This window comes from Rana temporaria, chromosome 7, assembly GCF_905171775.1.
Source record: "Rana temporaria chromosome 7, aRanTem1.1, whole genome shotgun sequence".
Classification (NCBI taxonomy): Eukaryota; Metazoa; Chordata; class Amphibia; order Anura; family Ranidae; genus Rana; species Rana temporaria.
The window spans coordinates 3827628-3853942 of NC_053495.1; the positions used below are offsets into that span (position 1 = coordinate 3827628).

Sequence of the window (26315 nt, forward strand, 5' to 3'; positions counted from 1 at the left end):
CCTTTAACAAGGTGGCCCCCAGACCCTGCTCTTTAATAACTAAGGGGCGGGGAGCATCCCGTGATGTCACCTAGTGAACCCGCCCCCTTGTGACGTTATTGACTTGAGGGCATGCTGGGTCATTGACATCACAAGGGGCGGTATTACCGATATTCACTGGTTGTTAGGGACGCTGGCGGCCCCCGCTCCTGAGTCAGGGTTCTTAACGCTGCCTGAGCACAGCAACATTAAGGTCCCCTTGTCCCTGAAAACTGGGGTAATGCATTGGGTAAGTTAGACGGCCGCGAGGCCCCTGTGAGTGCGAGGCCTTAGGCGACCACCTAATTTGGTGAGGTCGGGTGAGAATGATTAAGATTAACATTAGTGACCTTAGCCTTGTCCAAAATCACAGTAAAAAAACGCTGCGACAAATCGCGGTAAAAAACGCCGCAAAATCGCGGCAAAACGCTACGCACAGGTGTGAATGCAGTAGGTGACCCTAGACCTGTCCAAAATCGCGGTAAAAATCGCAGCGACAAATCGCAGTAAAAAACGCTGCAAATATCGTGGCAAAACGCTACGCTCAGGTGTGAATGCAGCCTTAACATTGGTGACCCTAGACCTGTCCAAAATCGCGGTACAAAAATGCCGCAAAATCGTGGCAAAACGCTACGCACAGGTGTGAATGCAGTAGGTGACCCTAGACCTGTCCAAAATCGCAGTAAAAAAACACGGCAAAAATCACGGCAAAACGCAGTAAAAAACGCCACAAAAATCGCGGTAAAAAACGCCACGCTCAGGTGAGAATGCAGATTAAGATTAACATTGGTGACCCTAGACCTGTCCAAAATCGCGGTAAAAAACGCTGCAAAATCGCGGCAAAACGCTACGCACAGGTGTGAATGCAGTAGGTGACCCTAGACCTGTCCAAAATCGCGGTAAAAATCGCAGAGACAAATTGCGGTAAAAAACGCTGCAAATATCGTGGCAAAACGCGGTAAAAAACGCTGCAAAATCGTGGCAAAACTCTACGCTCAGGTGTGAATGCAGTAGGTGACCCTAGACCTGTCCAAAATCGCAGTAAAAAAACGCGGCAAAAATCACGGCAAAACGCAGTAAAAAACGCCACAAAAATCGCGGCAAAATGCGGTAAAAAACGCCACGCTCAGGTGAGAATGCAGATTAAGATTAACATTGGTGACCCTAGACCTCTCCAAAATCGCAGCGACAAATCGCGGTAAAAACGCTGCAAATATCGCGACAAAACGTGGTAAAAAACGCTGCAACATTGCGGCAAAAACGCTACGCTCAGGTGTGAATGCAGCCTCTGTAGTAATGATACATGTGTGCTTGCTGTATGTGTATCCGAAGTAGTAATGATACATTGTAACCAATATGTCTTTATTAGATCAAATTCTGGCATCACAAAATAAAAAGATCACATTTTGCCGCTCTTCGCTTGAAATGCACACGCTGGATGTCCCGATAAAGCAGATTTTTTACTAGAAATGATAAGTAGCGTAAAATTAGCGGTTGAATTTTCTTCCTGCTTATTTCGGGTTTTAGAAATAATCACAATGATATTTATTATAAAGGTCGGATTAATGATAGAAATAGGGCAGAAAATGTCAGCCTAACCTGACCACAGCGAGGGCAGCCGACTGACTCCGAGCACTTCCTGTGGTCGGTGATGATGACATTTTTAACCATATTTTAGCCTTAAAGTTGAAGTTTAGCTAAAAAAACAAAACAAAAAAAAAATGCCCATATCATGGTCATATCACTTCCTGTAATGGAGTGCGTCTCTTATGTATGCTGTGCAGGCAGTTGGATCCTGGAGATATCGGGGTAGATCCACGTACAACGGCGCATTATTGCGCCGGGCGTAGCGTATCTAAGATAAACTTATTTTTTTTTCGAATCCTCAACGAATTTGCGCCGTAAGTTACGGCGGCGTAGTGTATCTTTGGCGGCGTAAGGGCGCGGAATTTAAAACAATGTGATGGGGGCTTGTTTTATGTAAATACGTCGTGACCCGACGTAAACAACGTTTTTTTTTTAACTGCGCATGCGCCGTCCGTGGGGGTATCCCAGTGCGCATGCTCGAAATTAACCCAGAACAAGCCAATGCTTCCGACGGTGACATCATTCTACGCAAATCCCTATTCGCCAACGACTTACGCAACAACGTAAAAATTTCTAGGCGGGAAGGATGTCCATACTTAACATTGAGTACGCCTCATAACAGCAGCTTTAACTATACGCCTAGAAAAAGCCGAACGCATACGACGTAAAAAAATGCGCCGGACGTACATTCGTGGATCGCCGTAACTAGCTAATTTTCATACTCAACGCGGATTTCGACGGAAACGCCACCTAGCGGCTGCCGAAAAATTGCAGCTTAGATCCGACGGCGTACTAAGACGTACGCCTGTCGGATCCATCCGAGATGCCGTCGTATCTTGTTTTGTGGATACAAAACAAAGATACGACGCCGGAAATTTAAAATTACGCCGGCGTATCAATAGATATACGCCGGCGTAATCCTTTTGTGGATCTGCCCCATCGTCTTTTTTTAATAAACCGGAAGTTAAGCGGTTGGCGTTTCTGACAGGTTGGAGAACTTGACAGAACACCGGCTCGGCCTACCTATGAGACATACTACATGACATGTAAGTGATATCGCTGTAGGGAAAAATGTTTTTAAAGTAAAAGGTTCAAATGAAATCGAGGCTTTTTAAACTGTGATCCATTTTTAAGTCCTGAAGAAGTGGGACCATTTCCACGAAACGAGTTCTTGTTCCAAGTGAGATGACCAATTCCTCACCAAACGCGCCTAAACCACATATGGCGAGATTTGGTTTGGTCTTCTGATAGGCGGATCCTCCAATGTGATCCCAGAGGGCAGGACCAGAACAAGCTCCACCCACATTATACTTTCGTCTCAGGTTTTCGGCTGAAAGAAGCCGTCTCTGTTCATGAAGGTCATGTGACGTCATCATGTGACCCGGGGGGGGGTGATCCTTCTCACCCGTCTGTCAGACCTCACTTAGTCCAATGTCAGCTCCGCCTCCTGTCAAGCACTTCTCACTAATGCGGCTCATATGTTTCTTGGCCCGACCTGGGCTTCTTCTAACCTGGACCTCAGTCTTGGGTCTCCATAGGCAGAGGATCGTTCGGGGGTTGGGGGACGAAACACCGAAGATAAAATCATATAAAACACAAAAAGAACAGACAGGTCCAAGTATAATATCACCCCCAAGGGGTAGAGAACCCCCAACCTCAGCGCTGCAAGGATAAAGTGCCATCTGTTATCTGCTGTGCCGGCAACTCCCGGAAATGTACAATGTGATCCTCCTATATACATCCGATCACAAGGAAACATTTGCCTGCCACCCATATAGTGTGTGGGGTCCCCATAGATGTAAAATATAGTAGAGGGGCCCCCATATATCTAACATATAGTGGAGGGGGTCCCCATATATCTAACATTTAGAAGAGGGGGTCTCCATACATCCCACATATATTGGAGGGGTCCCTATAGATGTAAAATATAGTGTAGAGGTCTCCATACGTCTAACATATAGTAGAGGGGTCCCCATCCATCCTGCCTAAAGTAGAGGGGCCCCCATAGATGTCAAATATCGTGTAGAAGCCCCCATATATCTAACATATAGTGGTGGGGTCCCCATAGATGTAAAATGTAGTGTAGAGGTCTCTATACATCTAACATATAGTGGAGAGTTCCCTATGCCTGTCAACTATAGTAAAGGGGCCCCCATATAAGTTAAATAGATATATGGGGGCTTCTACACAATATGGGGACCCCTTTACTATAGTTGACAAGCATAGGGAACTCTCCACTATATGTTAGATGTATGGAGACCTCTACACTATCTTTGACATCCATGGGGACCCCTCCAATATATGTGAGATGTATGGAGGACCCCTCTACTATGTGTTAGATATATGGGGGCTTCTACACTATAACATATAAGGGAGGGGTCTCCATACATCTCACATATAGTAGAGGGGTCCCCATCCATCCTGCCTAAAGTAAAGGGGTCCCCATATATGTCAAATATCATGTAGAAGCCCCCATATATCTAACATATAGGGGAGGGGTCCCCATACATCTCACATATATTGGTGGGGTCCCCATGGATGTCAAAGATAGTGTCGAGGTCTCTATACATCTAACATATAGTGGAGAGTTCCCTATGCATGTCAACTATAGTAAAGGGGTCCCCATATTGTGTAGAAGCCCCCATATATCTAACACATAGTGGAGGGGTCTCCATACATCTCACATATAGTGGAGGGGTCCCCATACATCTCACATATATTGGAGGGGTCCCCATGGATGTCAAATATGGTGTAGGGGTCCCCATACATCTAAAATAAAGTGGAGGGGTCTCCATACATCTCACATAGTGGAGGGGTCCCAATACATCTCACAAATATTGGAGGGGTCCTCATATATGTCAAATATAACGTAGAGGCCCCCATACATCTATAATATAGTGGTGGGGTCCGCATGTATCTCAGTTATAATGGTGGGGTCCCCATATATCTCACATATAGTGGTGGGGTCCCCATGTATCTCACATATAGTGGTGGGGTCCCCATATAACTCACATATAGTGGTGGGGTCCCCATATAACTCACATATAGTGGTGGGGTCCCCATGTATCTCACATACAGTAGAGGGGTCCCCATATAACTCACATACAGTAGAGGGGTCCGCATATATCTCACATACAGTAGAGGGGTCCACATATATCTCACATATAGTGGTGGGGTCTCCTTATGTCTCACATATAGTGGTGGGGTCCCCATGTATGTAAAATATAATGGAGGGGTCCCCATATATCTCACATACAGTAGAGGGGTCCGCATATATCTCACATATAGTGGTGGGGTCCCCATGTATGTAAAATATAATGGAGGGGTCCCCATATATCTCACATACAGTAGAGGGGTCCCCATGTATCTCACATACAGTGGTGGGGTCCCCATGTATCTCACATACAGTGGTGGGGTCCCCATATATCTCACATGCAGTAGAGGGGTTCCGCATATATCTCACATATAGTGGTGGGGTCCCCATATATCTCACATGCAGTAGAGGGGTTCCGCATATATCTCACATATAGTGGTGGGGTCCCCATATATCTCACATATAGTGGTGGGGTCCCCAGATATCTCACATACAGTGGTGGGGTCCGCATATATCTCACATATAGTGGTGGGGTCCCCATATATCTCACATATAGTGGTGGGGTCTCCTTATGTCTCACATATAGTGGTGGGGTCCCCATGTATGTGAAATATAATGGAGGGGTCCCCATACACCTCAGGGGCCCCCACATTTCTCACCTATAATGGAGTGCCCCCCCCCGCATATCTCACAGCTCCTTACAGTGTAAAGCTAACTTGCCCAAGCATTGCCCGTCACCCTCCACACTTATGTGTCAGTTACTAGAAGAGAAGAAGAGAAGAACATTATTTACTAAAAACTCAAAAGCGGATGATTGCGAGGAGCGGTCTGGCACATTGTGGTGACGCGCCATTAAACACCGTGACCCCCTCCCCCACTCTGTGGCCTCCAGTCGGGGGTCCCTCACACACGCGCCTTGGCCGTCTTCTCCCCAATCGGAAGAGCCAATCAACTCTTTCCTTATATCCAAGAGTAAGAAAAATCACAATCGTCTCCCCGCCGCCGAAAAAAAACACCCAGCGCAGCGATTCTCCGCACTCCCTCCAGTCACAGGCCTTTCCGCAGGTCGCGCTCCTTTTCTCTCACGGCGACGCCCACGCGGAGCGCGAGGTTAAAGTTTGCTGAGATAAATTAGCAGGGAGGAGTGAAATTCTTCCGGTCGGTCCATGTAACAGGCGTGCCCCGCCCCCTTCAGCGGGCTGAGGGTGTGGTTGGGTAGGTTCTGCAGGCTCTCCAGGGATTGGCTGCCCAGGTTGGTGTCCAGAGTGCCGTAGACGATGAGGGTGGGAACCTGCGTGGAACACAGAGGGAAATATTTATTATTTATAATATATGTAACATAGGCTGTAAATAACATATTCTCTACAGGAGAACAGACGTGTGCACTGCCGAAAAATTCCTTCATTTTAGTTTTTTTGGCTTTTTCGGAATTCTGACATTTTCTAATTCAGAATTTTTCGAATTTCTGATTTCCGAATAGTGTCCCATCATTGGTATCAGTGGGAGGAATAGTGCCCCATCATTGGTGTCAGTGGGAGGAATAGTGTCCCATCATTGGTGTCAGTGGGAGGAATAGTGTCCCATCATTGGTGTCAGTGGGAGGAATAGTGTCCCATCATTGGTGTCAGTGGGAGGAATAGTGTCCCATCATTGGTGTCAGTGGGAGGAATAGTGTCCCATCATTGGTGTCAGTGGGAGGAATAGTGTCCCATCATTGGTGTCAGTGGGAGGAATAGTGTCCCATCATTGGTGTCAGTGGGAGGAATAGTGTCCCATCATTGGTGTCAGTGGGAGGAATAGTGCCCCATCATTGGTGTCAGTGGGAGGAATAGTGTCCCATCATTGGTGTCAGTGGGAGGAATAGTGCCCCATCATTGGTGTCAGTGGGAGGAACTCTGCCCCACTGCTGACAGTGTGGGTATAAATGCCCCAGGGGCCAGACAAAGGCAAGCAAAGGGCTCAATCTGGCCCCCGGGCCGCAGTTTGGAGAGCATGGTTATACACAATGTAACAGAAGGAATCAGAACTCTCGATATGATGGGAGTTTTGGGAATTATGACGGGCTGACTCCGCCCACCAGGCTCCACCTATACCTATGATATCATTGATGGGCGGACCCCTTAAATCTCCCAGCATGCACCTACCTGGATCTGCTGGTATTGCTGCGGCTTGAAAACTTTGGTCCCGGCAGGGGCGATGGGGACGAATCCTCGGAGGCGGTCCGGGTGCAGCAGGAGGAGGGGTAAGGAGAACAGGCCACTCATGGAGGGACTGATCAGGACTGGCTGGCGGGCCCCCAGGGACTCAATGATGTGCAGCAGGTAATCTGAACGTCCTTTCTCCGATGACACCGGCTGGGACTGCAGTGATTGGCCGTATCCTGGAACGAGACGCACATTGTGATCATCAGATATCAGACCCCCCCCCCCCCCCCCCGGGGGAAGATTTTATAAAACATACAAAGAGCTGCAACAGATTCACAAGCAAAAAAGAGTAACGTAACATTGTTTATAAACATTGATCAGGTGCAGTGGCGTAGCGTGGAAGGAGGGGATACAAAGTAACATTGTTTATAAACATTATTCAGGGGAGATAGAGGGATACAAAGTAACAGACAGACCAATACAGAGTAACATTGGCCTGGATTCAAGAAGCAATTGCGCCTGTGTAACCATAGGTTACACAGCGCAATTGCTTACTTGCCCCGGCGTAACGACTTCTCCTGATTCAGAGAACTCGTTACGCCGACTGCAGCCTAAGATCTGCGCGGCATAAGGCTCTTATGCCCGCATATCTTAGGCTGCATTCTTGCGATGGCCGCTAGGTGGCGTTCCCGGTGTGCTCAGCGTATAGTATGCAAATTGCATACTAACACCGATTCACAACGTTGCGCAAGCCCTGCGTACGCAAATTACGTCGTTTGCGTTCGTCGGGTTCTGCGTAAGGCTGCCCCTGCTAAGTATACCCGTCATTCCCACGTCGCAAATTTAAAATTTTACATCGTTTGCGTTCGTGAATCGTGAATGTCGCTGGATGCCATTTACGTTCACTTTGAAGCAAATGACGTCCTTGCGACGTCATTTGCCGCAATGCACGTCGGGAAAGTTTCCCGACGGAGCATGCGCACTACGTTCGGCGCGGGAACGCGCCTAATTTAAATGATCCACACCCCCTACGGGATCATTTAAGTTACGCGCGCTTGCGCCGGCCATTTTTATGGAGCGCCTCCGCAAATTACGGAGCTACTGCTTTCTGAATCAAGCGTAGCGCAAGTAATTTACGGAGGCGTAGCATAAAAACGTTACGCAGCGCCTCCGTAAAAAGTGCGCGGCACTACCTGAATCTACCCCATTGTTTATAAACATTATTCAGGGGAGATAGAGGGATACAAAGTAACAGACAGACCAATACAGAGTAATATTGTTTATAAACATTGATCAGATTCAGTGTCGTAGCGTGGAAGGAGAAGGGGGCATCCAGTGCAGTCCGGCACAACATTTAGAGGGGTGCAGACAGGGCCAGCAGGTAAACTAAAACCCCCACGCTGTGCCCGGTAGGGGGGAGGGGGTGGTGTGGAGGGTGTAGGGGGGGGTGGGGTGTGGTGGGGAGGGTGTAGGGGGGAGGGTGTGGTGTGGAGGGTGTAGAGGGGGAGGGGGTAGTGTGGAGGGTTTAGGTGACATGCTGTTTAGCTGCAGTTACTGAGAAAGCATGGAGAACGGATCCAAACATGCAGAGGAGGGCGAATCCTGATCCCGAGTGTGCAGGCAGTGAGCACCATGCTGTGCAGGGGGGTGTATAATCAGAGTGGGGGGGTATCTGGGGCTGTGTGGGATCAGAATGGGGTTATCTGGGGGGGTGTATGATCAGAGTGGGGGGTATCTGGGGGTGGTGTATGATCAGAGTGGGGGGGTATCTGGGGCTGTGTGGGATCAGAATGGGGTTATCTGGGGGGGTGTATGATCAGAGTGGGGGGTATCTGGGGGTGGTGTATGATCAGAGTGGGGGGGTATATGATCAAAGTGGGGGGGTATCGGGGGGTGGTGTATGATCACAGTGGGGGGTATCTGGGGGTGTGTATGATCAGGGGGGGTATCGGGGGGGGGGGGTGTATGATCAGAGTAAGGGGTATCTGGGGGTGTGTATGATCAGGGGGGGGTATCTGGGGGTGTGTATAATCAGAGTGGGGGGGGGGGGTGTGTGTGATCATAGTGGGGGGTATCTGGGGGGGTGCATGATCAGAGTGGGGGGTATCTGGGGGTGTGTATGATCAGAGTGGGGGGGTATGTGGGGGGGTGTATGATCAGAGTGGGGGGTATGTGGGGGGGGGGGTGTATGATCAGAGTGGGGGGGTATCTGGGTGGGAGGGGGGGTGTATGATCAGAATGGGGGGTATGTGGGGGGGTGTATGATCAGAGTGGGGGGTATCTGGGGGGGTGCATGATCAGAGTGGGGGGTATCTGGGGGGGTGCATGATCAGAGTGGGGGGGGTATGTGGGTGGGGGGGTGTATGATCAGAGTGGGGGGTATCTGGGTGGGGGTATGATCAGAGTGGGGGGTATCTGGGGGGGTGTGATCAGACTGGGGGGTATCTGGGGGGGTGTATGATCAGAGTGGGGGGTATCTGGGGGGGTGTATGATCAGAGTGGGGGGTATCTGGGGGGGTGTATGATCAGAGTGGGGGGTATCTGGGGGGGGGGGTGTATGATCAGAGTGGGGGGTATCTGGGGGGGTGTATGATCAGAGTGGGGGGGTATCTGGGTGGGGGGGGATGTATGATCAGAGTGGGGGGGGGGTATCTGGGTGGGGGGGTGTATGATCAGAGTGGGGGGTATCTGGGGGGGTGTATGATCAGAGTGGGGGGGGTATCTGGGTGGGGGGGGTGTATGATCAGAGTGGGGGGTATCTGGGGGGGGGTATGATCAGAGTGGGGGGGTATCTGGGTGAGGGGGGGTGTATGATCAGAGTGGGGGGTATCTGGGGGGGGGTGTATGATCAGAGTGGGGGGGTATCTGGGTGGGGGGGGTGTATGATCAGAGTGGGGGGTATCTGGGGGGGGGTGTATGATCAGAGTGGGGGGGTATCTGGGTGGGGGTGTATAATCCGAGTGGGGGGTTGGGGGCACAAAGTAACATTGTTTATAAACATTGCACACCTTGTTACTCAGGTTCCCACCAATAGGAGGAGGAGATCATTTCAGCCTATAGGAATTACCTGGCAAGTCGATGGCCACCGCCCGATATCCGTGTTCTGATAGGATCTGCAGAGTCCCCAGATTCTCCCACGTCTGCGAGGTGAAGGATTGGCCGTGTAGGAGGAGCACCGTGAACCTGGAAGCAGGAAATGTTCATTATACAGACTGATACCGGGTGACAACGCTTCATCCCTGACTCCCAATTGTCTCCTGTGTGGTCACCCTGTGCTGAGTGCCCCCTGGTGGGGAGACTACATGATCTACCTGCAGGACATAGAGAAGCACAGAGACCCAGCGATGAAGTCACAGAGACACAGTGATGACGTCACAGAGAGCCGGTGATGACGTCACAGAGACACAGAGATGACGTCACAGAGAGCCGGTGATGACGTCACAGAGAGCCGGTGATGACGTCACAGAGAGCCGGTGATGACGTCACAGAGACCCGGTGATGACGTCACAGAGACCCGGTGATGACGTCACAGAGACCCGGTGATGACATCACAGAGACCCGGTGATGACGTCACAGAGAGCCAGTGATGACGTCACAGAGAGCCAGTGATGACGTCACAGTGATGACGTCACAGAGACACGGTGATGACGTCACAGAGAGCCAGTGATGACGTCACAGAGAGCCAGGGATGACGTCACAGAGACCCGGTGATGACGTCACAGTGATGACGTCACAGAGAGCCAGTGATGACGTCACAGTGATGACGTCACAGAGACCCGGTGATGACGTCACAGTGTAAAATAAAGAATGTAATAAAATGAGATTTTTATTTGAACATTTCATTCGACGTGGAGAAGGAGGAGGATCCCGAAGAATGCCCCGCCCTCCCGCAGCGCGTTTTCTATATTTAGAGTCTCTGCAGACGTGTCATTAGCGCCGGAGGAGGGGAGGGATGAGGAGGGGGAGGGGCTTGCTAATATTTTTTTTTTGCAGCCTTTATAATAACAGTAAATCCGGCATCGGCGAATCGGAACAAAACAATGGACTCCGTTCCTCATCTGCCGTCTGTTATAGAAAAAAAACAATCTACAGATCGGCGTCATTGTTTCAAATTTACACTTAAAGGGTTAAACAGGATGTTCGGGGGAGGGGGCGGAGCACCAAAGGCAGCCAATGGGATTTCACCTTACTGGTCACATCCTCTGGCGGGCAGTGGAAGGGTTAAGGAGCGGGGGGTTCTGGGTAATATTTCCCGGGAATTTCGCTGCATTGGAGACTTTGGATCCGGATCTGCCGAGTGACCTGCAGTGGAAAATCCAGTTCCCGGGGCTCTGCAAATTGTGGACCCCGGAGGAAAGTGAATGATAAAATGAGGACAATTTTATTTTGTAATGGATAAAGTAGAGGGTTAGAACCCCTATTAGATGTTTTTTTTTTTTTTGGCCCACTGAGGAGATTTCCCTTCACTTCCTGCCCCATCACTAAAAGAGGAAGTCTGGGAATCCCAGAACTAGTGTCCCCATTGGGGAGATTTCCCTCCACTTCCTGTCTTAAAGCAAAAAAGAGGAAGAGGAAATCTGGGAATCCAAGAACTAGTGTCCCCATTGGGGAGATTTTCCTCCACTTCCTGTCTTAAAGCAAAAAAGAGGAAGTGAGAGGAAATCTGGAAATCCCAGAACTAGTGTCCTCATTGGGGAGATTTTCCTCCACTTCCTGTCTTAAAGCAAAAAAGAGGAAGAGGAAATCTGGGAATCCAAGAATCTGTGTCCCTATTGGGGAGATTTCCCTTTACTTCCTGTCTTAAAGCCAAGAACTAGTGTCCCCATTGGGGAGATTTCCCTTTACTTCCTGTCTTAAAGCCAAGAACTAGTGTCCCCATTGGGGAGATTTCCCTTTACTTCCTGTCTTAAAGCCAAGAACTAGTGTCCCCATTGGGGAGATTTCCCTTTACTTCCTGTCTTAAAGCCAAGAACTAGTGTCCCCATTGGGGAGATTTCCCTTTACTTCCTGTCTTAAAGCCAAGAACTAGTGTCCCCATTGGGGAGATTTTCATCCACTTCCTGTCTCAAAGCAAATAGAGGAAGTGAGAGGAAATCTGGGAATCCAAGAACTAGTATCCCCATTGGGGAGATTTCCCTTCACTTCCTGTCTCAAAGCAAAAGAGAGGAAGAGGAAATCTGGGAATCCAAGAACTAGTGTCCCCATTGGGGAGATTTTCATCCACTTCCTGTCTCAAAGCCAAAAGAGGAAGTGAGAGGAAACCTGGGAATCCAAGAACTAGTGTCCCCATTGGGGAAATTTCCCTCCACTTCCCGTCTCAAAGCAAATAGAGGAAGTGAGAGGAAATCTGGGAATCCCAGAACTAGTGTCCTCATTGGGGAAATTTCCCTCCACTTCCTGTCTTAAAGCCAAGAACTAGTATCCCCATTGGGGAGATTTCCCTCCACTTCCTGTCTTAAAGCCAAGAACTAGTGTCCTCATTGGGGAGATTTCCCTCCACTTCCTGTCTCAAAGCAAAAAAGAGGTAGAGGAAATCTGGGAATCCAAGTACTAGTATCCCCATTGGGGAAATTTCCCTTCACTTCCTGTCTTAAAGCCAAGAACTAGTGTCCTCATTGGGGAGATTTCCCTTCACTTCCTGTCTCAAAGCAAAAAAGAGGAAGAGGAAACCTGGGAATCCAATAACTAGTGTCCCCATTGGGGAAATTTCCCTTCACTTCCTGTCTTAAAGCCAAGAACTAGTGTCCCCATTGGGGATATTTTCATCCACTTCCTGTCTCAAAGCCAAAAGAGGAAGTGAGAGGAAACCTGGGAATCCAAGAACTAGTGGGAGATTTCCCTTCACTTCCTGTCTCATAGCAAATAGGGGAAGTGAGAGGAAATCTGGGAATCCCAGAACTAGTGTCCCCATTGGGGAGATTTCCCTTCACTTCCTGTCTCAAAGCAAATAGGGGAAGTGAGAGGAAATCTGGGAATCCCAGAACTAGTGTCCTCATTGGGGAGATTTCCCTCCACTTCCTGTCTCAAAGCAAAAGAGAGGAAGAGGAAACCTGGGAATCCAAGAACTAGTGTACCCATCAGGGAGATTTCTCTCCACTTCCTGTCTTAAAGCAAATAGAGGAAGTGAGAGGAAATCCAGGAACTAGTGTCCCCATTGGGGAGATTTCCCTCCACTTCCTGTCTTAAAGCCAAAAGAGTAAGTGAGAGGAAACCTGGGAATCCAAGAACTAGTGTACCCAAAGGGGAGATTTCTCTTCACTTCCTGTCTTAAAGCCAAAAGAGGAAGTGAGAGGAAACCTGGGAATCCAAGTACTAGTATCCCCATTGGGGAAATTTCCCTTCACTTCCTGTCTTAAAGCCAAGAACTAGTGTCCTAATTGGGGAAGATTTCCCTCCACTTCCTGTCTCAAAGCAAAAAAGAGGAAGAGGAAATCTGGGAATCCCAGAACTAGTGTACTTATTGGGGAGATTTCCCTCCACTTCCTGTCTCAAAGCCAAGAGGAAGTGAGAGGAAACCTGGGAATCCAAGAACTAGTGTACCCATCAGGGAGATTTCCCTTCACTTCCTGTCTCATAGCAAATAGAGGAAGTGAGAGGAAATCTGGGAATCCAAGAACTAGTGTCCTCATTGGGGAGATTTCCCTCCACTTCCTGTCTCAAAGCAAAAAAAGAGGAAGAGGAAATCTGGGAATCCAAGTACTAGTATCCCCATTGGGGAGATTTCCCTTCACTTCCTGTCTTAAAGCCAAGAACTAGTGTCCCCATTGGGGAGATTTCCCTTCACTTCCTGTCTCAAAGCAAATAGAGGAAGTGAGAGGAAATCTGGGAATCCCAGAACTAGTGTCCTCATTGGGGAGATTTCCCTTCACTTCCTGTCTTAAAGCCAAGAACTAGTGTCCTCATTGGGGAGATTTCCCTTCACTTCCTGTCTTAAAGCCAAGAACTAGTGTACCCATCAGGGAGATTTCCCTTCACTTCCTGTCTCATAGCAAATAGAGGAAGTGAGAGGAAATCTGGGAATCCAAGAACTAGTGTCCTCATTGGGGAGATTTCCCTCCACTTCCTGTCTCAAAGCAAAAAAAGAGGAAGAGGAAATCTGGGAATCCAAGTACTAGTATCCCCATTGGGGAGATTTCCCTTCACTTCCTGTCTTAAAGCCAAGAACTAGTGTCCCCATTGGGGAGATTTCCCTCCATTTCCTGTCTCAAAGCAAATAGAGGAAGTGAGAGGAAATCTGGGAATCCAAGAACTAGTGTACCCATCAGCCAATGCCAAACGGCGCCCCCTTCATTTAGGGTCAGGGCACCCCCATCCCTGCAATAAACCATTGTGCCCGGGGCAGCCTCCCCTCCTGCCCCCCCCCCTTCATTTAGGGTCAGGGCGCCCCCATGCCTGCAATAAACCCTTGTGCCCAGGGCAGCCTCCCCTCCTGCCCCCCCCTTGTCCCGGCCCAGCACATGGATGTCCTCACCTCTCGGGTGGGCCGCCCTCCCCGGCGCTCCGCGGCACGACCTCCCGGTAGAAGGTGGGCCAGTCCCCGGAGAGGGTGGCGGTCCGGACGGTGATGTTCATCACGCCGTCCTGCGTCTCGGAACGCGGATTCTCCACTTTGGGCTCCTCCAGGTCCGGCTTGGCGACGGGGAGAAGGAGGTAGAGGAGGACGGAGATGGACAGAACCAGAAGAAGGACGGCCACCTTGTTCCGACCCAATCCCATCCTTTCCCGGGGGGGGGGGGGGAGGGGCGCAGACTGCGATTCCTTCTCACCACAATCCCCCCAAAACGCACGACGGCGAGACGGCTGCTGTCTTATGTGACGGCTGATCCCCACCCCCAGCTGCAGTCTGACTCAGCCCCTCCCCCACCTCCTCCGTCATCTGCCAGCGTCTCTCCTTCCTCCCCTCCCCCATTCTACTCATCCTGAATGGCCGCTTCCTTCGCAGTCCAACCAATTAACCCCTCGCAACTTTTTATCTCGCACGGTATTTGCGCAGCAATTTTTCAAACACGTTTAAAAAAAAAAAACTGTTTCATGCTTCAAAAAAAAAAAAAGTTCGATTTTTTTCTTCACTTCCTGTCTTAAAGCTAAAAGAGGAAGTGAGAGGAAATCTGGGAATCCCAGAACTCTAGAAATAGTGTCCTCATTTGGGAGATTTCCCTTCACTTCCTGTCTCAAAGCGAAAAGAGGAAGTGAGAGGAAATCCAGAACTAGTGTCCCCGTTAGAGACATTTCCCTTCACTTCCTGACCACCAAGAATCTGTGTCCTCATTTGGGAGATTTCCCTTCACTTCCTGTCTCAAAGCGAAAAGAGGAAGTGAGAGGAAATCTGGGAATCCCAGAAATAGTGTCCCCATTGGGGACATTTCCCTTCACTTCCTGTCTCAAAGCCTAAAGAGGAAGTGAGAGGAAATCCAGGATTGGTGTCCCCGTTGGAGACATTTCTCTTCACTTCCTGACCACCAAGAACTAGTGTCCTCATTTGCGAGATTTCCCTTCACTTCCTGTCTCAAAGCGAAAAGAGGAAGTGAGAGGAAATCTGGGAATCCCAGAACTATAGAAATAGTGTCCCCATTGGGGAAATTTCTCTTCACTTCCTGTCTCAAAGCCTAAAGAGGAAGTGAGAGGAAATCTGGGAATCCCAGAACTAGTGTTCCCATTGGGGAAATTTCCCTTCACTTCCTGTCTTAAACACCCCCTTACATTGGAAATCTCTCCAAAGTGAGGAGATCCCATTGGAATATTTTCCCTCTTTTACTTTTCTGGGGACAACATAAAATCTTATTCTCTACATTGTGACATAAAAAAAACCCATAAAAATCGGATTTACATGAACTTTAACCCCTTATGGACCGCCTCCTGCACATATACGTCGGCAGAATGGCACGGCTGGGCACAATCACGTACCTGTACGTCCTCTTTAATTGCCCAGCTGTGGGTTGCGGGCGCGCGCCCGCGACCCGGTCCGAAGCTCCATGACCGCGGCCGTGGGACCCGCAAACCCGATCGCCGCCGGTGTCCCGCGATCGGTCCCCGGAGCTGAAGAACGGGGAGAGGTGAGTGTAAACACAGCTTCCCCGTTCTTCACAGTGGCGCTGTCATCGATCGTGTGTTCCCTGATATAGGGAAAGGTGATCAATGACGTCACACGTCCAGCCCCGCCCCCTACAGTAAGAAACACAGATGAGGTCACACATAACCCCTACAGCGCCCCCTGTGGTTAACTCCCAAACTGCAATTATCATTTTCACAGTAATCAGTGCATTTTTATAGCACGAGCGCTGTGAAAATGACAATGGTCCCAAAAATGTGTCAAAATTGTCCGAAGTGCCCGCCATAATGTCGCAGTCACGAAAAAAATCGCTGATCGCCGCCATTAGTAGTAAAAAAAAAAAAAAAAAATGCAATAAATCTATCCCCTATTTTGTAAACACTATAAATTTTGCGCAAACCAATCGATAAACGCTTTTTGCGATTTTTTTTTACCAAAAATATGTAGAAGAATACGTATCGGCCTAAACTGAGGAAAACAAAAAGTTTTTTTATATATTTTCGGGGATATTTATTATTACAGCAAAAAGTCAAAAATATTGCATTTTTTTTCAAAACTGTCGCTCTATTTTTGTTTATAGCGCAAAAAAAAAAAAAACGCAGAGGAGATCAAATACCACCAAAAGAAATCTCTATTTGTGGGGGAAAAAGGACGCCAATTTTGTTTGGGAGCCACGTCGCACGACCGCGCAATTGTCTGTTAAAGTGACGCAGGGGGCGCAGCGATGAGGACAGACGCAGTAGGAGGCGCAGTGACGACACAGGCCCGCCAGGGGGCGCAGCGATGAGGAGAGACGCAGTAGGAGGCGCAGTGACGGCACAGGCCCGCCAGGGGGCGCAGCGATGAGGAGAGACGCAGTAGGAGGCGCAGTGACGGCACAGGCCCGCCAGGGGGCGCAGTGATGAGGACAGACGCAGTAGGAGGCGCAGTGATGACACAGGCCCGCCAGGGGGCGCAGCGATGAGGACAGACGCAGTAGGAGGCGCAGTGACGGCACAGGCCCGCCAGGGGGCGCAGCGATTGGGACAGACGCAGTAGGAGGCGCAGTGACGGCACAGGACCGCCAGGGGGCGCAGCGGAGCAGATATAATATAAAGTTTGGCGCTTCCTGTCTGAACTTCGGACTTGCGCTGATTGGACGGCTGCAGAGACAGGTAAGTTCCCTCCTCGGTCCTCCTCGCCTGTCATTGATTATCAATCCCGATAAAAGGGGAGAGCTAAACCTGTACATACAGGGGGAGGGGCTGCTGGTGCAGAGCATTTCACCATGTACAGGGAAAGATATGGGCAGTGTCTGCAGAGCATTGCACCATGTAAAGAAAAAGATATGGGCAGTGTCTGCAGAGTATTGCACCATGTACAGAAAAAGATATGGGCAGTGTCTGCAGAGTATTGCACCATGTACAGGGAAGGATCTGGGCAGAGTCTGCAGAGCATTGCTCCATGTACAGGGTAGGGTCTTGGCAGAGTCTGCAGAGCATTGCTCCATGTACAGGGTAGGGTCTGGGCAGTGTCTGCAGAGCATTTCACCATGTACAGGGAAGGATCTGGGACGGATCTGCAGAGCATTGCACCATGTACAGGGTAGGATCTGGGCAGTGTCTGCAGAGCATTGCTCCATGTACAGGGTAGGGTCTTGGCAGAGTCTGCAGAGCATTGCTCCATGTACAGGGAGGGGTCTGGGCAGTGTCTGCAGAGCATTTCACCATGTACAGGGAAGGATCTGGGACGGATCTGCAGAGCATTGCACCATGTACAGGGTAGGATCTGGGCAGTGTCTGCAGAGCATTGCACCATGTACAGGGAAGGATCTGGGCAGTGTCTGCAGAGCATTGCTCCATGTACAGGGAAAGATCTGGGCAGGGTCCGCAGAGCATTGCTCCATGTACAGGGAGGGGTCTGGGCAGTGTCTGCAGAGCATTGCACCATGTACAGGGAAGGATCTGGGCAGGATCTGCAGAGCATTGCACCATGTACAGGGTAGGATCTGGGCAGTGTCTGCAGAGCATTGCACCATGTACAGGGAAGGATCTGGGCAGGATCTGCAGAGCATTGCACCATGTACAGGGAGGGGTCTGGGCAGTGTCTGCAGAGCATTGCTCCATGTACAGGGAAAGATCTGGGCAGTGTCTGCAGAGCATTGCTCCATGTACAGAAAAAGATATGGGCAGTGTCTGCAGAGTATTGCACCATGTACAGGGAAGGATCTGGGCAGAGTCTGCAGAGCATTGCTCCATGTACAGGGAAAGATCTGGGCAGTGTCTGCAGAGCATTTCACCATGTACAGGGAAGGATCTGGGCAGGATCTGCAGAGCATTGCACCATGTACAGGGTAGGATCTGGGCAGTGTCTGCAGAGCATTGCACCATGTACAGGGAAGGATCTGGGCAGGATCTGCAGAGCATTGCACCATGTACAGGGAGGGGTCTGGGCAGTGTCTGCAGAGCATTGCACCATGTACAGGGAGGGGTCTGGGCAGTGTCTGCAGAGCATTTCACCATGTACAGGGAAGGATCTGGGCAGGATCTGCAGAGCATTGCACCATGTACAGGGTAGGATCTGGGCAGTGTCTGCAGAGCATTGCACCATGTACAGGGAAGGATCTGGGCAGGATCTGCAGAGCATTGCACCATGTACAGGGAGGGGTCTGGGCAGTGTCTGCAGAGCATTGCTCCATGTACAGGGAAAGATCTGGGCAGTGTCTGCAGAGCATTGCACCATGTACAGGGAGGGGTCTGAGCAGTGAATGGCAGAGCTTTTCCTCCTTTGAGGAACTACAACTCCCAGCATGGATCTGGCAGGTCACACGGTGCGGTGACTCCGCAGAGTCTGGGTTGTGTAATGCATTGTTTATATTGGCAAACACTCCGCAACCTCATGTCACTTGTCTTCTGGATGAACTTGATATCTGATTATATCTGGGACCGCCCACTCTGATTATATCACCGCCCACTCTGATTATATCACCGCCCACTCTGATTATATCACCGCCCACTCTGATTATATCTGGGACCGCCCACTGTGATTATATCTGGGACCGCCCACTGTGATTATATCTGGGACCGCCCACTGTGATTATATCACCGCCCACTTTGATTATATCTGGGACCGCCCACTCTGATTATATCTGGGACCGCCCACTTTGATTATATCTGGGACCGCCCACTTTGATTATATCTGGGACCGCCCACTGTGATTATATCTGGGACCGCCCACTGTGATTGTATCACCGCCCACTGTGATTGTATCACCGCCCACTGTGATTGTATCACCGCCCACTGTGATTATATCTGGGGCCGCCCACTGTGATTATATCTGGGACCGCCCACTGTGATTATATCTGGGACCGCCCACTGTGATTATATCTGGGACCGCCCACTGTGATTATATCTTGGACCGCCCACTGTGATTATATCTGGGACCGCCCACTGTGATTATATCTGGGACCGCCCACTGTGATTATATCTGGGACCGCCCACTGTGATTATATCACCGCCCACTGTGATTATATCACCGCCCACTGTGATTATATCTGGGACCGCCCACTGTGATTATATCTGGGACCGCCCACTGTGATTATATCTGGGACCGCCCACTGTGATTTTATCTGGGACCGCCCACTGTGATTTTATCTGGGACCGCCCACTGTGATTATATCTGGGACCGCCCACTGTGATTATATCTGGGACCGCCCACTGTGATTATATCACCGCCCACTGTGATTATATCTGGGACCGCCCACTGTGATTATATCACCGCCCACTGTGATTATATCTGGGACCGCCCACTGTGATTATATCACCGCCCACTGTGATTATATCACCGCCCACTGTGATTATATACGGAACCACCCACTCTGATTATATCTGGGACCGCCCACTCTGATTATATCTGGGACCGCCCCCTCTGATTATATCTGGGACCGCCCACTCTGATTATATCTGGGACCGCCCCCTCTGATTATATCTGGGACCGCCCACTCTGATTATATCTGGGACCGCCCCCTCTGATTATATCTGGGACCGCCCACTCTGATTATATACAGAACCGCCCACTCTGATTATATCTGGGACCGCCCACTGTGATTATATCTGGGACCGCCCACTCTGATTATATCACCGCCCACTGTGATTATATCTGGGACCGCCCACTCTGATTATATCCGGCGCAGTGAGTGGAGCGCAGAGCCCTCCCTTCACCTCCGAAACGCGATACAAAGGAATCCGGACGGAGTCAAGGGGAGGCGAGTCTGCATTGAAGTCAATGGGAGGCACACAACTGACGCACGGCCGGATTTTATTATTTCCATAAATTGTTGGATTTTGGCCCCTCCCCCGCCCTCCATTGGTCCGTTCCCGGCGTTGGACGTGCCGCTTATTTTCTCCCCTTTCACACACATGAAGTCTGTTTTCAGGTCGTTATCTGTGTGAGCTGCTGATTGGCCGGCGTGATAAGTTCCCCGCCTCCTCCTGTCCGTCCAGATAGTGGGAATTTGGAGCGCCGGGGTCATCGCCCCCCATTGGCCCCTCCCCCTCTGCGTTGGAACAATAAAAGTATCAGATCACCAGACTGATGACATCACAGAGCCGCCGCCCCCTCCACATGATAAATACACTTCTAAGGGGATCCACCGGGATCTACAAACTACGGGGGCCACATCCGGCCCCCTACAAGATTACATGCGGCCCCCAGCTGGGGTCAGAGGCGTGTCCATAATGTGTGCAGATCAATGGGGACTCTGCTATGTAATGGGGACTCTGCTATGTAATGGGGACTCCGCTGTGTAATGGGGACTCCGCTGTGTAATGGGGACTCTGCTGTGTAATGGGGACTCTGATGTGGATCCTGGGGGGGGGGGGGAGACATGTGAGGGGGAATCTGATAGGAACTGTGATTTAAGGGGGGTCTCCGATGGGGAATCATCTGATTTGGACTTTGATACAAGGGGGGGGAGGGGGGGTTGTAATGAGGCACTCTGATGGGGATTGTGACTTAAGGGGGAGGGTCTCGATGGGGACCCTGATGTAAGGGGGGAACTCTGAAGTAAGCAGGGACCCTGATGTTAGGGGGGACTCTGATGGGGACCCTGATGTTAGGAGGGACTCTGAAGTAAGCAGGGACCCTGATGTTAGGGGGGGGACTCCAATGGGGACCCTGATGTTAGGGGGGCTCTGATGGGGACCTTGATGTTAGTGGGGACTTTGATGGGGACCCTGATGTAAGGGGGGCTCTGATGGGGACCTTGATGTTAGTGGGGACTCTGATGGGGACCCTGATGTAAGGGGGGCTCTGATGGGGACTCTACCCTGATTTTGGTGGGGAATTTGATAGGGACCCTAATGTAAGGGGGGGCCCTGATGTTAGGGGGGACTCTGATGTTAGTGGGGAATCTGATGGGGACCCTAATGTAAGGGAAGGACTCTGATGGGGACCCAGATGTAACGGGGGCTCTGATGGGGACCCTGATGTAAGGGGGGCTCTGATGGGGACCCTGATGTTGGGGGAGGGGTACTCTGATAGGGACCCTGAAGTAAGGGGGGGACTCTGATGGGGACCTGGATGTAAGGGGGGGAATCTGATGGGGACTTGATGTAAGGGGGACTCTGATGAAGAGGGGACTCCGATAGGGACCCGGATGTAAGGGGGGCTGCCCCTGGAAGGAGTCATGTGATTTCCCGATGACCACCATAGCCCGCTGACATTTTTGGGTCTCGCCCCCGAGGTGCGCTAAACCGCAGCAGCCAATGGGAGAGTCGTATAGTACATAAGTCAGGTGGTGGAGGGAGATTTGCCCTTCGGGTGGAGGGAGATTTGCTCTTCGGGGGCGGGGCTCCTCTCAGCGCTGATGATACAAAGTAACACATTTGGGGTCCACTTGTAGAAATAATAAACATTCACACATCTTGTATCCTATGACTGTTTCCTGTGATTGGAGGCGCCACCTGCTGGCCACCAGAAGGTGTTTCAGGGAACATTCTGCATTCTGGTCACTAGAGTGATGCAATGTTCGTTCTTGCAGGTGTCGTCAGACATGGCGGAGGTCCAGATACGGGAAGGATCGGTCAGCACATCGGGACAGACCTTGTTTTACCGCGAGGCGGTCCCGCCGCCGCAGCCGCCGAGCGCCCCCAAACCCCCCGTCCTTCTCCTGCACGGAATTCGCTTCTCATCCCAGACATGGCTGGAGCTCGGGACGCTGAACAAGCTGGCCGCCGCCGGTCACCGCGCCGTCGCCATCGACCTCCCCGGTGCGTAGAGAATTTCTCATGTGTGTACAGCACTGCGGTATATGTCAGAGTCATATTATAATAATTGTCTTATTTGATTTCCTCTCTGGGCAGGTCTGGGCCGCTCCAAGGACGCCGTGGCCCCGTGTCCCCTGGCAGAACCGGCCCCGGCCTCCTTCATCCAGGAAGTGCTCGACGCCTTGAATTTGGCCCCTGCGGTGATAATAAGCCCCTCCCTCAGCGGCATGTACTCTCTCCCCCTCCTCCTCCACAACCCGCAGAGCGTCGCCGCCTACGTGCCCGTCGCCCCCATCTGCACCGACAAGTTCTCCGCTCAGGACTACGGCCGCGTTCAGGTAAAGAGCACCAGTCACCTATTTTCTCTCCAGGTCAAATCTTCTTCCTAGAGTGGGGGGAAAAAATACCACATTATGGCCACTAGATGGAGCTGATTGCCATTGAAAATAAGTATTTATTTCTTATAATCATCACCTCCTCCCAGTGGCCATAATGTGGTATTTTCCTGATTCACTCTATGAAGAACATTCGACCTGGAGAAAAAAAATAACAATAACACTGGACCCGATAAACTGCATGTACATTCATTCAGTTAACAGGACGAACAGCTTAAAATCATTATTTTTTTTTTTTTTTTAAATACACCTCTTAACCCGGTGCTAAATCCTTTGTAGACGACCAGATTTAGGGTCAGAGTTTTGTGCGTAGCAGAGCAGCTACTTGGCTGCAATCTATTGAAAATCATTGCCGGAGTAAAATATAAAAAAAAAGTATTCATTCTTTTTTTTTTATTATTAAAAATAAAGTAAGTTAATTAATTAATAAGAAAAAAAAATTACAAATGTATTAATTTAATTGTTTTATTGCTATTTATATCTGTATTTATCATTGCCGGAGTAAAATATATAAAATAAAAAAAAAAAGTAAAAAAAAAAATATTCATTCTTATTGAAAATCATTGCTGGAGTAAAAAGTATTCTTTTTTTTTTTATTAAAAATAAAGTAAATTAATTAATAAATTACAAATGTATTCATTTAATTTTTTTATTGCTATTTTTATCTTTATTTATCTCTGGCAATGAAAATCATTGCCCGAGTAAAATTTAAAAATAAAGAGTATTCATTCTTTTTTTAATTAAAAATAAAGTAAATTCATGGGTTTTTTTTTTATTAATGAATTAAATGTAACTTTTATTTTTAAATTTATTTTTTATTAAAAAAAATGAATAAAAATGTATTCAACAAATGGAATTTAAAATAAAGTTTTTTTTTTTATTCATTAATAAATAAATAAAAATGTATTCATTTATTTATTAGGGAGGGAGAGATGAGAAAGGGGAAAATAAATAAATAAAAGGTGTAGGATAGACCCATATCTACAATGTTGTTGTTATTATTATTATTATTGTTGTTATGTTATGTATATCTATGTAATGTTGAATGTACTTAAACATGAATTTTGGTGTATGTTTATTGTAAATGTAATGTGAATTGTGTTTATGTTTTACCATTTTTTGAATAAAAACAAATAGAAACATTTATTAATAAAAATAAAGAAAAATGAAAAATAAATAAATTATTTTTATTAATGACTTATTTTATTTTAATTTCCATTTGTAAATTTTTTTTAGTAATTTTTTAATAAAAAAATAAATACAGTAAAACCTTGGTTTGAGAGCATAATTCGTTCCAGAAACATGCTTGTAATCCAAAGCACTTGTATACCAAAGCATTTTTTTTTTTACAGGGTATAAAAGAGAAGAGAGGCGCCTCTAAGTGTAGCTACAAGTTGTTAAATGTTGTATCTTCATTACATGTAACCATATTGCTACACTTAGAGGCTCCTCTCTTTATACTCAGTGGTGACATGGCGCTACTCTTATATCAAGACATCGCTTGTATATCAAGGCAAAATGTATTAAAACATTTTGGCTTGTCTTACAAAACGCTCTCAAACCAAGATTTTACTGTAAATTTAAATGAATGAAAATTAAAAAAATTCATTAATAAACGAAAAATAAAATAAATGAATAAATTCTTTATTTTTTTTATTAAAATTTATGCTTTTATTTTTCATTTAATTTTAAAATAATTAAAAGTAAAAAAATAAAATCAATAAATTTTTTTTTTTTTTTTTACTATATGTTCATCATTAATATTTATATATATATATATATATATATATATATATATATATATATAAATAATTTTATTTTAAATATAAAATAAAAACACCTTTTAGTGTCAGCTCTATAATGCTACATTTATAACTCTCTGTTGTCCGTTTTTAGGTTCGCACTCTGATCGTTTATGGGGATGGAGATGAGCAGCTGGGGGAGATCTCGCTGCGGAACCTGAAGAATCTGACCAATCACCAGGTGTTTTGCATGAAGGGGGCGGGGCACGCCTGTTACCTGGATGACCCAGACACCTGGCATCGCGGCCTCTTGGAATTCCTCGCAAGCCTGAAATGAAGTTCCCAGAATACGGGCCGACCCCCCCCCCCGCTGTAATTACATTGTGATTGTAGAGCCAGATTGAACGCCATAGACCGCCAGATTGAACGCCATAGACCGCCGGACCAAGTGCCATAGACCGCCAGAGTGAACGCCATAGACCGCCAGATTGAACGCCATAGATGGCCGGACCAAATATTGCAATAATAAAACGCCCCCCCTCCTCCAATCTATATTGCGGCAGATCTTAAAAATAAATGTCTTTCTTTTGATTAAAAATAAACATCATACATTATAAAAAGTTTATTGCACCGGCTGATTGCACACACGACTCATTGAAATATTTTTTAAAGACACAATTCAGCTCCAATCCTCACATCTAAAGTGCAAACAAAAGATAATAGTGCTTTACAGAGAAAGTTTAACCGTCAATAAGGCTGCCTGCCCCGAAGAGCTTACAATCTAAAGCCATAAAGCTGAATTCACAAAGCTTTCACACAAGGAGAAGGATCTTTAAATTTTAGCAAAGTGACGGTTATTTTAAAATCTTATTGGACTGCTGAAAATAACCGTCACTTTTTTTTTTGGAACAAAGTATCCTTCTCCTGGTGTGTTAGTTTTTGTGAACGGAGCCTGGCTGTTATAAAGTGAACTTGTCATTATTATTATTATTATAATACAGGATTTATATCATGGGAATGAAATGAGAAGGTTTGATATAATAAGTCAGCCGCAACAAAATGTCTTCAGGTAATTCTGTTATCTTCACAAGAGTCTTGGGAGCTCCCAAAACGAAGGAGGTCTGCCGACGACAACTGGGCATGTGCAATTCGCTTCGTTCCGAATTCGTTGAACGAATTTGAGACAAATTCGAAATTATCCGAATTGACAAAAAAAAAAAAAATAGTTTTTCCGAATATTCGTAAATTAGAAAATACGAAATTTCAGAAATTCAAAAATAAGAATGAAAATCCGAAATAAACTAATAATAACTTAACTATTACCAACTATTAAAATTATTGGTATTAGAATTTCCTTTAAAATTTGGCTGTTAGAGAACGTAAAAAAATACAAATTTATCCGAAGTTACGAATTATCCGAAATAACGAATGCCGCATTTAAACAAATGGAATGGAAATTATTAATGATAAAAAAAATATTATTAATATCATTATTAATCATATGCAAGTTTTGGACAGAAACAAACAAATGGAAATGATTATTAATAATAATAAAAAAAATCTGATTTGTTAAGATGCAGCATTCGTTATTTCGGATAATTCGTAACTTCGAATAAATGTATATTTGTTACATTCTCTAAGTTATGAATTATCCGAAATAACGAATGCTGCATCTAAACAAATGGAATGGAAATGATTAATAATAATAAAAATTTATAATAATAAAAAAATCTAAGCAAATGGAATGGAAATTATCTTTTTTTTTATTATTAATCATTTCCATTCCATTTGTTTAGATGCAGCATTCGTTATTTCGGATAATTCATAACTTAGAGAATGTAACAAATATTTCGGATAATTCGTAACTTTGAATACATTTTTATTTGTTACATTCTCTAAGTTATGAATTATCCAAAATAACGAATGCTGCATCTGAACAAATCAGATTTTTTTTATTATTAATAATAATTATTATTATTATTATTAATCATTTCCATTCCATTTGTTTAGATGCAGCATTCGTTATTTCGGATAATTCGTA

General features: G+C 47.4%; 2 protein-coding genes across 2 annotated transcripts; one reads left to right on the top strand and one right to left on the bottom strand.

The window, feature by feature from the left end:
• Positions 1 to 4836: 4836 nt before the first annotated feature.
• Positions 4837 to 14699, bottom strand: ABHD14A (abhydrolase domain containing 14A). Its single transcript, XM_040358703.1, has 5 exons — positions 14315 to 14699; positions 9911 to 10026; positions 6844 to 7079; positions 5335 to 5990; positions 4837 to 4942 (listed from the first exon to the last, which is right to left on the bottom strand). The coding sequence occupies exons 1-4, from the start codon at positions 14557 to 14559 to the stop codon at positions 5811 to 5813; spliced, it is 777 nt and encodes a 258-aa protein (XP_040214637.1). The 5' UTR covers positions 14560 to 14699; the 3' UTR covers positions 4837 to 4942; positions 5335 to 5810.
• Positions 14700 to 16940: 2241 nt separating this feature from the next.
• On the top strand, positions 16941 to 24904 carry LOC120944935 (protein ABHD14B-like). The gene is made up of 4 exons (XM_040358704.1): positions 16941 to 17046; positions 21912 to 22140; positions 22234 to 22475; positions 24429 to 24904. The coding sequence occupies exons 2-4, from the start codon at positions 21924 to 21926 to the stop codon at positions 24609 to 24611; spliced, it is 642 nt and encodes a 213-aa protein (XP_040214638.1). The 5' UTR covers positions 16941 to 17046; positions 21912 to 21923; the 3' UTR covers positions 24612 to 24904.
• The last annotated feature ends 1411 nt before the right edge of the window (positions 24905 to 26315 follow it).

Bases quoted from the DNA above. Each gene is read 5' to 3' on its own strand.
- LOC120944935 (XM_040358704.1), top strand. From the start codon at position 21,924: ATGGCGGAGGTCCAGATACGGGAAGGATCGGTCAGCACATCGGGACAG. The intron at 22,141-22,233 runs GTGCGTAGAGAA...CTCTCTGGGCAG, and splicing joins CGTCGCCATCGACCTCCCCG to GTCTGGGCCGCTCCAAGGAC. The intron at 22,476-24,428 runs GTAAAGAGCACC...GTCCGTTTTTAG, and splicing joins AGGACTACGGCCGCGTTCAG to GTTCGCACTCTGATCGTTTA.
- ABHD14A (XM_040358703.1), bottom strand. From the start codon at position 14,559: ATGGGATTGGGTCGGAACAAGGTGGCCGTCCTTCTTCTGGTTCTGTCC. The intron at 7,080-9,910 runs GTAATTCCTATA...GTCTCGTTCCAG, and splicing joins GGTGGCCATCGACTTGCCAG to GATACGGCCAATCACTGCAG. The intron at 5,991-6,843 runs GTAGGTGCATGC...TGTTCCACGCAG, and splicing joins AGCAATACCAGCAGATCCAG to GTTCCCACCCTCATCGTCTA.